The sequence below is a fragment of the Rhinolophus sinicus genome, chromosome 15, assembly GCF_057876585.1.
Source record: "Rhinolophus sinicus isolate RSI-liver-muscle chromosome 15, RSI-T2T, whole genome shotgun sequence".
Lineage (NCBI taxonomy): Eukaryota > Metazoa > Chordata > Mammalia > Chiroptera > Rhinolophidae > Rhinolophus > Rhinolophus sinicus.
The window spans coordinates 59,659,708-59,674,192 of record NC_142515.1 but is presented as its reverse complement, the minus strand read 5'-3'; the positions used below and the strand labels follow the sequence as shown (position 1 = coordinate 59,674,192).

The window sequence follows — 14,485 nt, the reverse complement described above, 5'->3', positions numbered from 1 at the left end:
TCCTCTCAACCACAGGGTTGCCGGTTGGACTCCAGCAAGGGATGGTGGGCTGCGCCCCCTGCAACTAACAACGGCAACTGGACCTGGAGCTGAGCTGCGCCCTCCACAACTAAGACTGAAAGGACAACTTGACTTGAAAAAAGCCCTGAAAATACACACTGTTCCCCAATAAAATCCTGTTCCCCTTCCCCAATAAAATCTTTAAAAAAATATAAATAAATAAAATAAAATATGCTAGTTGTTACATGAATCTACACAGTGATAAAATGGCATAGAACTATGAATACACTTAATATCAATTTCCTGGTTTTGATTTTGTGCTATATAATTATATTTATATAACCACTGTAGGATTGTGGGTGCAAGATACAAGGGTTCTTTCTGTATACCATTTTTGCAACTTCCTAGAAATCTGTTAAGTATTTAAAATAAAAAGTGAAAAACTAAAGAGTAATAAAACCATAATGCACATTAGAGTAATCCAGAGGAAAATTATCTGAAATGCTCACTACTATACTGGTAGGGTCATATTTTCTTGGGGAGAGAAGAAGAACATGTTAAGGACCTTCTCATCCCTATAAACTAAAGGTAATTTCCATGAATAAGAAAAGAAGAAAGATTATTTATTCCTTTCAGTAGTAAAAAAACAACTGAAATAGCTATAAAACCTGATACGACTGACTAAACCTCGAGACCAGGCAAGTTGAGACACCGGAAGTCAGAACCAGCCTGAGCAGTGGCACTAAGAAACAGAATGCACTGGCTCCCCATGATTCCATTTCAACTGGAGATGTTTCTGCAAAAAAAGAGAACTGGGAGGGAAAAGCCTAACATAGAAACTTAGAAGACCTAGGCTCTGTCAGATGTAAAGAATGGGTGTGAGATCTGAGCTTGCGCAAAAGGACAGCTTGAAAAAAGAAAGAAAGAAAAGTTCCCAGATGAATGAATCCGTTCCAGCAGTGAGAGATGGAATGCACTAGCTCCTCAACTGAAGGCGGCCAACAAAGGCATGGCAGTTTGAAGACAGATGCAAGAGCTGGAAAGTCTAGTCTTCCGTACCTGGAAGGCATGTCTACCATCCTCTGACCCAGAAACAGGGTCCCACTGTCCCATCATCTCTCACTTACCCTTTGCTGTCTGCCCATGAGTATCATAAACTATGAATCAGGCAATGTCTTTGGTCGAGTATCAAGCCCTTAGCCTGGGATTGAAATATAGAAAAAACTAGTCAAAGTTCACTGAATGAATGAATGGAGCTATGGTTTAAAAGCTGAAGGAATTTACTGGGGATTTTTTGTCGGTCAATTCCTGCTCCTTAGTTCAGGTTTAAAACCTAATCCAATGACCTCCCCACAGAGCTGCACTGTCCACTATGGTCGCTGTAGACTCATGGGGCTATATGGATATTGTGAACTGAAAAGTGCTATACATGTAAAATACACCCCAGATGTCAAAGACTTAATTCTTTCTTAATTGATCCCATGAAGATCTCTAAGCTCTTGCCAGGAAAGCACCTTTTGCTCATTTGAGTCCACTTTAAATTTTCTGGTGACTTTTGATAATGAGATGCTTTCCCATTATCAGAGAAACCACAGTGGTTGTGTATAAAAACACAAAAGCAGTAGTATGCATATGAATGCAATCATGTGCTGCCTAATGACTTTCCAGTCAATGACACACTGCATACAGGACTGGTGGTCCCATAAGATTATAATGGAGATGAAAAATTCCTATTGCCCAGTGACGTCATAGCCATCATACAGTCATGGAGCAATGCCATCCTCAGTGTTAGTGGTGATGCTGTTGTAAACAGATCTACTGCACTGCCAGTCACATAAAACTACAGCGGGTACATACTTGAGAATGGTAATAAACAACTATGATACTGGTTTATTTACTACACTGTACTTTTGTTATTTTAGAGTGTACTCTTTCTACTTATAAAATACCTTGCTGTAAAAAGTATGCCGTGTTATACTAGCAGCAGCCTCACACAGCCTGTGATTACTGCGTCTCTTGATGGCATTATTTCCTCTTGTGCATGATTTAATCTCATGTTGTTCTATGCAGTAGCATGCTTACAGGCTCACAGCCTAGGAGCACTAGGCTACACCATACACCTAGGTGTGTGGTAGACTAGACCACCTAGCTTTGTGTAAGTACATGCTATGGTTTCATACAATGATGAAATCGCGTAACGATGCATTTCTCAGAATGTATCCCCATTAAGCAGTGTATGATTGTATAGCCCATCCAGGTGAAAAAACAAACAAACTACTTTTAGGAAAACTCAGTATATCTGACACATAGTTTAAACACATGCATAATATTCTAATTACACTTTAAACTGGTGGACCCCCCCAAAAAAAAATCCCACAACGAACAAAAACATAAAAAACCAGGAATGCCGGATTCAGGGTTTTAAAGGAAACTCTTCATTTCTCTCAGGATGAAGCCTATAGCTGCCCAGTTGTCCCTACAAACATCTTCCTGTGCGCTCTCACTGTGAGGGCTAAGCCCTCCAGGACAGCTGAGCTCTTCCTCAGACAGCTGCTTGGTCTCAAAGCAGTGAGGAGAACAGATGAGCTACCACCTGAGCTCAGAGGCTGGGAATTTTCATCTTAGCACTGAAGAGAGAAAACTTTTCCTGATTCATGAAGGTTAGTTTACATATCTCTCCCTCTTCTGTGAGAGCTTAGGAAGCCTCCTGAAGGGTCTTACTTGTTCTCAAAGGCATCTGTGGCACTTGGCAATGTAGCACTGAGCTACCCCATGGATGAAGCTCTATTACTAAAGATTTCTGTCCTCCATGCACATTGAATCTACATTTTCACCTAACTTCTGCACTTCTCAATGCTACATATTCAAACTCCTCTACCCTTTGTCCTGCTGGAATCTCAAACTCAAGTGATTAAAACATACACCTAAAACCTTCAGCTGTGTCCTTCCTTAATAAAATCATTTCTCCAGATTCTCCTATTTTTATGACTGACATGTCATCTCCCCAGTTATCCAGGCTTGATTACATAGTCACCTCCTTTCCTTTCTGCATATCTTTCTCATCCAATCACTTTTCAAGACAACAGACTCTGTGTCAGCAACCTTCTCTCTGTCTCCATGAAATCAATCATACAAGATCTGACAATTAAGTTCGCGAACTCATCCTAGAAAAAGTGCTACATACCTCACTGCTGAATATCACTATGGTCACCTTCGAAGTACTCCCCTTGGGAAGCTATGCACCAACGCCAGCACCTAGTTCACCATTAAAAGCAATTTTGGAACCCTTTTTCTGGAATGGCCATCAGAGCTGTCTTCGGATTACCCTTGATGTCCCGAATGTCATCAAAATGTCTTCAATATTTCCTTTATCTTTGGGTAAAGAAAGAAGTCATTGGGGGCCAGATCAGGTGAATACCATGTTTCCCCAAAAAATTAAGACCTCGCCGGACAATCAGCTCTAATGCGTCTTTAAAGCAAAAATTAATATAAGACCCTGTCTTATTTTACTATAAGACCTGACATAATATAATATGATATGATATGATAGGATATAACATAATATAAATAATATAATACTGGGACTTATATTAATTTTTGCTCCGAAAGATACATTAGAGTTTTTTGTCTGGCTAGGTCTTATTTTCTGGGAAACCGGTTAAGGAGGGTGTTCCAATACAGTTATTTGTTTACTGGCTAAAACTCCCTCACAGACAGTGCCGTGTGAGCTGGTGGTGCATTGTTGTGATGCAAGAGCCATGAATTGCTGGTGAAAAGTTCTGGTTGTCTAACTTTTTCACACTGTCTTTTCAGCACTTCCAAATAGTAAACTTGATTAACTGTTTGTCCAGTTGGTACAAATTCATAATGAATAATCCCTCTGATTATTAAAAAAAAGTTAGCAACATTGTTGTGACAAGTTTGCGAACTTAAATGTCAGACCTTGAAGATTAGTCTTCATTCCTCTTGCCTGGGCTCTTGTAATAACCTTCCCTATCTTCATTCTGTGCTCACTGGGATTAATTCATTACTGCTGGATTCCTGTGCTAGGCACACACGAAGAAATGAGACACAGGCTTTGCCTCAAGAGACTCAGTTTCTTCTCTCACATTACTTTTCCTGCAGCAAAATATGGTTAAGCCTGCTCTCTGCTAGAACCTCCTGGCTACAGAATCAAGTGAAAGTTCTCAGTCTAACATCTGAGTCTCCATAATGTGATCCATGTGTAACTCTCCAAATTTTTCTTCTCTCACAATATTCTCATGTAATCATTACTTTTATTATCACCCATAACTACACTAAAACATGACAAAATACAGTAAGTGGTTTAAAAATACAGAGCTAACAATGAAATGTTAGTTTTAATAGAAGAAATTTCATCTGGTTGGTAAAATTTTATTTAATCCATGCCAGGTATATTCCTTCTGAGAGATAACAAGTAGCCCCATGACCAGAACTGACCTCATAAATGATCTCACAGAATACCAAGGTTACACTGAGACCATAACATGAAATAAAACAAGACCACTTCATAGTTTTGTCTAAGTTTTGTCTACAGAATAAAAGAAGGTCACTGAACCAGTCACAAAATACCCTACACTTTGCCACTTTCTGATAGCATCTAATCTGAGCAAACCCCTGCTTCTTTAGACCCTCCCCCAATCACGCAAGGAAAGCTCAAATCCTATACAGGGTTCTTTCTGACACACCTTTTTGAGATGGTCCCTCATGCTGTGTCTTCTCCCTGGCCACAAGTAATCCACCCAACCTGTTTCACAAGTGTGTTCCTGGGGGACTCTGGCTAAATGTCCTTGAAGCTTCACTGCTCTGAATGATGACGACAGCTCTATTTGTTTAGAAATTTTAGGACTGGGTAAGAGAAATGATATTATTTTCTGCTGTATCAGGAATATTAATGTAACTTTTTAAAGGAACCCTCAGAGCAGACTACTAAAAAGACATTCTCTAGGGGAAAAAAAAAAAAAAAAGCTTTACATTTGACATTTAAGAGACATAATTTTTAAAACATCTGTAGAAATGCTTTTGTAATTACCTAAGAAAAAGAAAAATTAGATGTTCCAGCAAATAAGGCCTAATAACTTCTCACTCTGCTGACACAGACTAAAAGGGAAACATCTTTTGTTACCTCTTTTATTACCTCTCAGAGAAACAAATTAATTTCTTCCGAATATCTGGCTTGATCACGACCCTTCTTGGAAAGCTAACAGGATCATCCATTTCTCAGTGACTGCTGTCTAACATAAATCCTAAGAGTAAAATCTCTCTCTGTCCTGCCTACACTCTCAATGTACGAGTCAGTAATTTAAACTGCACATTAGAATATACAAATGAAATGGATCCTGGTAGTAGAAAACTGTGGTGCTATCCTTTGTTTTCCAGTTGCAATGCAGAAAAACTTTGCTTCTTTCAATGGTTTCAAAAATGCCTTCTATAGTTCTGGTATTTGGTATTGGAGGACACAGATTTAGATACCCTTAAATGTATGCCCAGATATATAAATTGCTATAATATCCATATTTAATTTGTTCCTAGCCTTGAAAAGCAATTCTATCCCTCAGTTACTAGTTTCAGATATACCTATGAAAGTCACAGTACTTATTGTTCATAAAAAAATCAGTGTAAAAGACACATATAACAGAATTCTTAGCATGTTGTCATAAATACATGCATGCTAGAATGTAATGCCTCCGCAACACAGATGGCTCCTGTCAGCTTAGCTTATTGAAACACAGGCTGTATTCAGTGGTCAATGTCTAATATTGACTAAATATTAAACAATTTAAAAATAATTGCATGACCACATCATAAATATTACTTGTTTAAATAAAGTGTATGTATATTTCACTTAAAATGCTTCTAGTGGCATACTTTAAATATAAGTAATAGTGAATATACATAAGTAAAAGACCTAGGCAGAGAGATAAATTCCTTAATTCCCTTTGGAAATACATACGAGCATGAATAGTAATGTAACATCTCTCCAATTGGGAGAAAATGCACATCTGAATTTAAAATCAGGACATTAGTCTCACGTAAAAATTAATAATGTTGCCCACTTCCAAATAAGGAAGGCATAGGGTATAAAAGAAAAAGAACTCAGGAGAAAGTACTCTTAGGACAAATCTTTGGGTTACACTGTTCCTTGCATTTAACATTTCATCTTATCTCCTAGGCAGGAAAAAAAAAAGGATGAACAGGGGAAGGGGGTGGGGGGAAAGGAGGGGAGGAAGAGGGGGAAGGAGGAAGAAGGGAAGGAGAAGGAGAAGACAAGGAAGGAGAAAGGGGAAGAAGAAGAGTTCTTTGCTACTACATATATCAATTGCTAAGTAAACTCCTCCCTTTGGAAATTATAAACAGTTGATATGGTTTCTGTGATATGTCTGGAATAAAATTTTCTGATTTTACATTTTCTACTTTATAGAGAGCTATAATAGGAACATAGTTGACTATGATATTTTGAAATATTGCCTCATCCAATAACTTTGAGGCAGGAGAACCTAATTCTAAGCACAAAGGATTGGTGACCATGTTGACCACATTTCAGTTATTGAATTTATATAAATTATATGCATATCTATTAAATACACTATAAAATGGACTACTCTTTGCTTCAGTATTAGAAAGAAATGCCAAAAGAGCATTTTAAAATTTATATAAAATCAACTTTCCTTACCTCTTTGTTGTATGTAATAGTTCGTTCTTAAAATGAGACAAAACTTGTATCAGATTAAATTGTGCATATTCTCAGTTTTAAATGGCAGGCAGTTTCCCACTAATAGTGATATCTCAGTGTTTATTCCTACACTCATTTTTCGGAGTAATTCAGGCTAGACAATTATGTGACATGACAGGTGGATCTTCTGAGTCCATCTTGTAATCACTTCTTTAAGATTCAAGGAGATAAATAATCAGAGATTTGATGGTGTGAGTAGAATTGTTTTTTTTCCTGATAGTTTGGCTTCCCTAGTTAATTTCAGATGTTCAAGCAAATGCTCTGTAAAAAGTGCGCATCACGAAAATTTAGAATTTGCTTTATGTGCAAAATAACTATCCAAATCTTTACCCCACTATGCCATTCCTTTCCCAAGCAGAGGATAGCCTTGCATACGCTTTATTCTAAAAGGTAACAGGTGCTTCATATTGGTTCTCAATACTGGACACAAAGTTCTGAAACACAAAATACACTTAAAATGTCCTGTAATATCCCTACAGCATGTCTTAGGCAGCTCCCTGTAGGAGCACACACGTTTGTCATACCCTAAAAGCAACAGCACCCAGCCGGTGGTTAATTATTTTTCCCTTGCTAGCGTTCAATTTCACAAATAACACCCAATCTAAACCCATAACGGTGTTGATCTTTATTAGTAAAGCTCCAACACCTAAAGCACCTGGAACATGAAAGTCAAATGTTACTACAGGCAGAAAGACACTCCCAGAATTCAAAGGATCAAAATATATAATGAATATATACAAGCTGCGGTTGGATATATGCTAAAAAGAGCCTAATTAAATGGTTCCTGGGCCAGGAAGAGAAAGGTCAGAATTTGTAAGCTAAGAAAACATCACAAAACAGAAACAGTTATAACCAAAATAGTTGGGCATGGCCTCTCAGTACCACCTAAAGTGACAGTATAGGGATCAAGGGGGAGCCATTCTGGCTGAGATGTTACCTATCCTGTCAGGGCAGCAGGTATTTCTCTTTTGTGAGGTACATATCTTAGGCTCTTATAACCTGATGACATCAAACACTTGAATCAGACAACCTAGCACCATGGCCACCAAGCAATTTTCTGATTATAACTTAGCTGGTGGTAGTATAAACTGTATAAATCTTTCAGGAAAAGAAAATGTGGTAATGTATTTCAAGAACCTTACAACAAACCATCCAGTAAGGGAATTCACTTTCATTTTTTATTCAAAGTAATGCATTCCCTTCAATGTTGATTTAGATAGATAAATAAATAAATAAATAAATAAATGTCAAACTACCACCACCATAGCAAGTTAATACAGCTTGTACAACACAATTCCATCTAGACAGACATGATAAGTCAGACCTGTACAAACACAAATACAGACATCACCAAAAAGTCTGGAAGACCATATTCGAAATGTTAAAAATAGTTGTCAGTGGTTAGTATGGCTTGAGTAATTTCAAATTTTCTTAAAAGGTTTTGCTTTTTTATTTTGTATTTGCTATAGAATGAATACATTGTTACTTCTCAATAAAGAGACAAGGAAAAAGAAAGCCACTTTAGTGTGTTTTCTTAAGCATATACTTGTATTCTATTTAATATTCTTTTTTTTTTTTTCATTTCCTTAAGAGCTGTTAAATTTTATTATTCTTTCTACTGAGAAAATTACTTATGCAATCTACTATGTCTATAGATTTCTTCATACTAACACTGGATTGAACCTAACTTGGTTGCGGAGCATTTTTCTTTTACACTCATACTGAAACTATGTCTTTCCAATTCATAAATACTTTTCTCCCCGGAATTTTAACTACTACAGCTATGTTCAATGGACTATCACAACGGACTGCTAAAATCTCTACCACGTAGCATAAATGTGGGCAGCTGGTTTTCTCTCAGGGCAGTAAGTCCTTATCATGAACTCTTACTGAGATCAAACCTCTGTCCTCACTTCCCAAAGTTGTGGCCCAGCTCTCTCTGTTCCTCCTACTCACCTTACCTCCTGTGGCCATTCCAAAGGGAGGCAACCAAGATGTCACCTACAAGTTAGAAACCTGGCTTCTGGCATAAGACTGCTGTATACAAGTTGCCTAAGTGTTCTCACAAGTCACTTCTTAGTCTCAGCTTCTTCACATGCAGGGGAAAAGTGAAATTGGTACCATTTAGGCACCACTGAGGTTTCTGGAAGTATCCTGAGGGCTGGGACTGTATGTATCTTGTTCATGTTTACACTCTCAGATTAGCACAGTGCCTGGAATAGAGTAGGCACACAATTAAATTATCTGTAAATGAGTAAGTGATTACCTACTTTTCTTCCTTTCCCCATGTTCTACTACCTATTTCATCCTCTTATTTCCTATTGGCTCTCTACTTTTAAAAAATGTATCTGCAGCAATTAGGTACTACCAAAATTATTTCAGGTAAATTTATGAAAACTTATGTTGGGCTCAACACATTCAAATTTCCATTGCTCTGTTGCTATTGTTGACCTATCACTCTTCTTTTTCTGGCAGGTCCTGACTGAGATGTCCGTATTATTTTTTTTCGTATTTCTTTCCATGTCCTAAATGGCTGCTAACAAATATTATAAATAGTATCCCTCTCCTTCACCATCCTTCTCCGTCTTCTATCACAAGTGGATTTCTTACTCCAATTCCAGGAAATGTTCAGAGGAAATGCTTACATGTGTCTCACAAATCGCTGAGGTAGATTCTACAATTCTCAACAGAGTGTCAAGAAGGGCATTTAAATGCCCCAAGTTACTACAGGAAACAGTGAAGAACAAGTACTCAGACTGTAACTTTCTGAGATTGTAACTCAGATTGTAATCTTCCCAAAGGCTTAGCCAGATCAAAAAAACTTTACTTACACTAAACTTCAGGATTTTTACTATAACATGTTTTGATTCCCCAAATCACCACTTAACAAACTAGATGTTGCCAAAGAAGAGAACCACTGCATCTCTCCATCCCCAACATCTTGTTTTAATATGTCGGGTTACTGCTAAAATAAAAGAACATGTAGGGGTGGCCAGATGGCTCTGCTGGTTGGAGCGTGACCTTTTAAAAACAAGGTTGCCGGTTCAATTTCCACATGGGATGGTGGGCTGTGCCCCTGCAACTAAGATTGAAACCCGCGACTGGGCTTGGAGCTGAGCTGTGCCCTCCACAACTAGACTGAAGGACGACTTGGAGCTGATGGGCCCTGGAGAAACACACTGTTCCCCAATATTCCCCAATAAAAACTTTTTTTTAAAAGAGAACACGTAGAGTCAAGTCTAACTTTTTTAAAAAAGAAAATCTTTGTTATTATGGTAAATGGTTTCCAAAATAATTTATTTTAAATGAATCCAACAAAGTTTGAAGAATGTAAAAATCAGAGAATAAACCCGACATTTAATGTTAATATTTAATAATTAACATTTAAATAAATATATGTAACTATTTCTTTAAATAAATATGACTTAATAAAACTACTTTTCCAGTAATTCCTGGATAAAATTTTGAATTCTACCTTCAAATGAACTTTAACACTAATTTCAACTCTTTCCCTAAGCACACATCTGTGTTCCAGCCAGTCTTGTACTTACTACCGCCCAATTGTATCTTCCCACCTCTTTGCCCTTATTCCTGTTGTTCCTTTTGCCAAGCATATTTCCTCCACTTCAATCTGCAAAGCCTCTCTCAATCCTACATGGCTCCTCAGGGTGCTTTTGGGGGAAGGAACCTTAGACTAACAGCACTCTGAAGTTAATAGTACTATTTTATAACTGATTAATTATGGAAACTTTAATATGCTATTTGATCACCTTGGCTTTTGTTACCTTATCTATAAAGCAAAGGTATTAAGCCAAGTGATTCCTACAGTAAAAGATAACAAGAAAACCTAAAGTCTGGGTTTGTCTGGAATGCTAGGCTGAAAATGTGACCTTCACTTCACCCAAGATCATAGTAAAACTAACTCAGGAATATATTCAGGAACGTCTTGGGGTGTTTTGCACCATTTACTTTTGTCTGGTGAGCAGGATACTAATAGCCAGTTTCCAGAACGGTGAAATTGAGAAAGCCAGAGACTCCCAGAAGGATGGCAAAATGGCACTTCTCACACTTAATGAAATCATCAATCTACTTAGTAACCTGTCAGAAGACACAAACATCCCTGTGAGGAAACTGGAGAAACCTGGAAAGTCCAAACTTCCAGCTAGAAGAAAGAGGTATAGTCTTTCATTTTGCAATTGTTTCCAAACAAGTAAGTTTCCACATCTTTTGTCTTCAAAGAAATATCACATCATCCCTGTCTACTGCCATCTTTTGCTTTCTATGATACAATCACCATCGTCACCTTTTTCACCAAGCTCCTTGATTCTTCCAACTAGACTTTCCCAATCTTTTGAACCTTATAGAACTTACTACACTTCAACTATACCACGTCACCCGTTCTTTTAATAAGCACTTGTTAATGGAGTAATCCGTATTTGCTGTGTATTTCCTTCCCCAATTTTTCATTTGTACTTCAAAAGCCAGAAACTGAGATGGGAGAGGCTCACCAAACTTCTGCTGAATAAATTATTAGCATCGTATTTACATAGAGCACACACAAATTACTTATTACATAAAAATAAATTAGTGTTTTTTAAAATTTAGAGGCCTATACCTAAGTTTTAAAAACTGGATTGCTGATTACCTTGACCATTCGAGTTCCCTGTTCATTAGTGTTACTAGGATTCCACTGCTAACATAAGGCAAAAGAAGAGCCAAGGCGGGCTTATTAGGCATTCTCTTAACAAGCAATACCTATTACTTGGTACTATGCAATCGGATAACGATGACTGACAGCCATATGATGATTCTCTGGCTCAGGCACATCCTGAACTGAGTTCAGAAAAACTCAAGATTAAATTACGGTCAGTGTATTTCAGCACTAAATATGTTTTAAGATGTAACATTTTTGAAAAACAACAAAGAAGCCTTGACTACATGGTTATTTTCTACTGTTTAGAATAAACCATTCCCTAACTATGCCTACAACAAAACCTTTACTGTCTATATCCTAATGCATTTATATTTCCGAACAGCCTTAACATTCATTTGAGTAATTATAATAGAACATAGTGGAAGAGTTTCAACAAAAAAAGAATATGCTGCATCATATAGTTTCAAAGAGTAGTATGTTGCTAAAGAGGGGAGATTGTATTGTATTTTGGACTTCTGTTTCTTTTAGGATATGGGGAAGTAATACTCTCACAAACACATACAATGAGAAGAGACTAGATATGCAAAACAAAATGTGTTACAGTGTGCAGAAAGGAAAAGCTATTAAATGCACATTCATTTATTTAAGACATACAAGGGAAGCTTTAGAAAGCACATAAACACCTAAGAGACAAGAAAAAACAACTTACTTAAAAAAAAAAATATTAACAGCCATGACAGATTCCAAATTATTTGAGATTAGAGTAAAAAGGGTGGAACAAAACCTCAAAATAGTAAATGACAAAAGAAGGGGTTAAGGGCATATGCTACTCACATGAATTCTTCTCCAAGGTGTTTGGGTATATTTATCGGCATATGTACATTTTCCCTCTTTAGATTTTTGGTGGCAGTTACACTGAGTTGCCTGAACAAAAACACAAATTTTTACACCGGTGTAATTCTTCACACACCCATACGTATACAAAGTGATTAGGGTCTCTCTTAGAGCGTAAAAACGAACCTGACAAAAAAGGGCAAACATCAAGGTCTATTAGGTAGCCTCTTATTTTATTCAGAGATTGGGTTCTAGAGTCAGCCAGAAAGACTAAAATTTTGAATAGTCAAAATTACCTTTGGCCATCTCTTATATTATCCATAAAACACGTTACCTATGATTTTATGCACATAAATACATACAGTACTATGTATATGGATGTAGAATATATACAGTAATATACAGCATATAAAGAATACAACTGCAAAATTTTAAGTATTTCTCTAAACTATCATGGTACTACAGTCACTGCAGCACAGTGTCTTAAATTCACTTTGGATGGTGCTCCACTGGATATTAAATATCACCAATCCACAAGTTAAGGCTGTCCCTTCACACGTCCAGTGCTTTTAAGCTTCCTCAATGATGTACTGACTTCATTGGATTGGACTATTCTGAATGATCTCTGCTCTTTGAAAAGATCCATCTGAGCATCTCAGTTCACAAATGAATTCTCTACATGATTCCACTCAAAGAATCCTTATTTAGTCATTTATACAACACAAACTGATGTACCTACTCTGTAAGCTTTGGTCTCTCAAATAAGTATAATTTTTAAAAAAAATGAAAAGACTGATCATGAGAATTTCTCCATAGTGTGAAGTTGGAATATAACCATATTATTTGTTCAACAACACCAATGGAGATAAATACGCTTTCTTGTAGGGAAACCTATATAACAAATTACTGATTATTGCATCAAGTTAAAATTAGGTTTCCACTTCAGAAATATTTATCAGTATTCAAAATTTATATTAATTGCAACTAGATCGTTCCAATTTCCACAGACAAAATAAAATCTAATTAGAACCAAAAATCTCTGTGTACTGACCTAGTTCCCATTCCTAAGAAATGGGATAGTCATTAAAATAAAATTCAATAAATATTGACCCTTGAACAATGTGGGGTTTAGGTGCACCACAACTCCCTGTACAACTGAAAATCTGCGTATAATTTCTGACTCTCCAAAAACTTAATAGCCTACTGCTGACAAGAAGCCTTAATAACACTGATAATATAAACAGTCGACTAACACATATTTTGTATGTCATACATCTTATATACCGTATTTTTACAATAAAGTACGCTAGAGAAAAAATGTTATTAAGAAAATCATAAGGAAGAGAAAATGCAGTTAATAACACTATGTATTTATTTTAAAAGATCGGCGTATAAGTGGACCCACATAGTTCAAACCTATGTTGTTCAAGGGTCAGCTTAAAGTCTCTTGAAATTCACTATAATACAACTTTTAACATACAAGGGAGGTATATAGAGAAAAGATAATAAACAACATTTATCTTAATGCAAGCACAGTACTTATACTGTCTTGAGTACTGCAATTCCGGAAATGATTTCCTTTCTGTGCCTATCATATGAAGAGTAAGATTTGGCAAATATTTGAATTGTTCATAATTTGGAAAACATACTTTTTAGTGATATACTGTTGACTTCCAACACAGATTTTCCTTGGCCTGTTTGAATTTTTATGCCATTATGTTCTTGCTACCCTGGCTTTTTATATTATTACAAACTAAATTATAATTAACTTCAAGACATAGCACATGTTGTTTTCATATGGGACCAACATTTGAAATTGTAACAATTAAAAAATTATAAGGATTCTACTCTCAGCAATCCCGCAACATCATCCATGGGTAAGAAACATTTTCTCAGAGTAGCCTTTACTCTAACAGACAGCTATACAGATACCTAAGTCTGATACCCAGTTTCATTCTGTTCTCAGAGAGGAAAAATGCCCTGTTCTCAACTCACCAGTACTCATTCTTTAAGTACACATGAAGGAAAGAGATTTACCTTTTATTAATAAAAGGAATATAAACTAGTGAATCTTAAAACCTCAAACAGGGACCACTGAAAATGGATGGACAAAGATTTCCTTTTCACCTTGAATATTTACTATTTAAACTGAATGTTAAATCACATACTTTACAGTATATATGATCTAAAAATAATACAATAGTGCAACTCTGAAAGCCAAAAATAAAGTCAAACTTAAATTC

The 14,485-nt window shown here is 36.5% G+C and overlaps 1 protein-coding gene across 9 annotated transcripts in view; it reads right to left on the bottom strand.

Annotated features, from left to right (window-relative positions):
* CCSER2 (coiled-coil serine rich protein 2) overlaps window positions 1-14,485 on the bottom strand; it is a 170,402-nt gene that overhangs the window by 25,608 nt on the left and 130,309 nt on the right. For all 9 annotated transcript variants that reach the window (XM_019755556.2, XM_019755554.2, XM_074339719.2 and 6 more), the window contains one exon: window positions 12,243-12,332. In XM_019755556.2, the coding sequence (XP_019611115.2) occupies window positions 12,243-12,332 (90 nt within the window). The remainder of the gene's footprint in view (window positions 1-12,242; window positions 12,333-14,485) is intronic.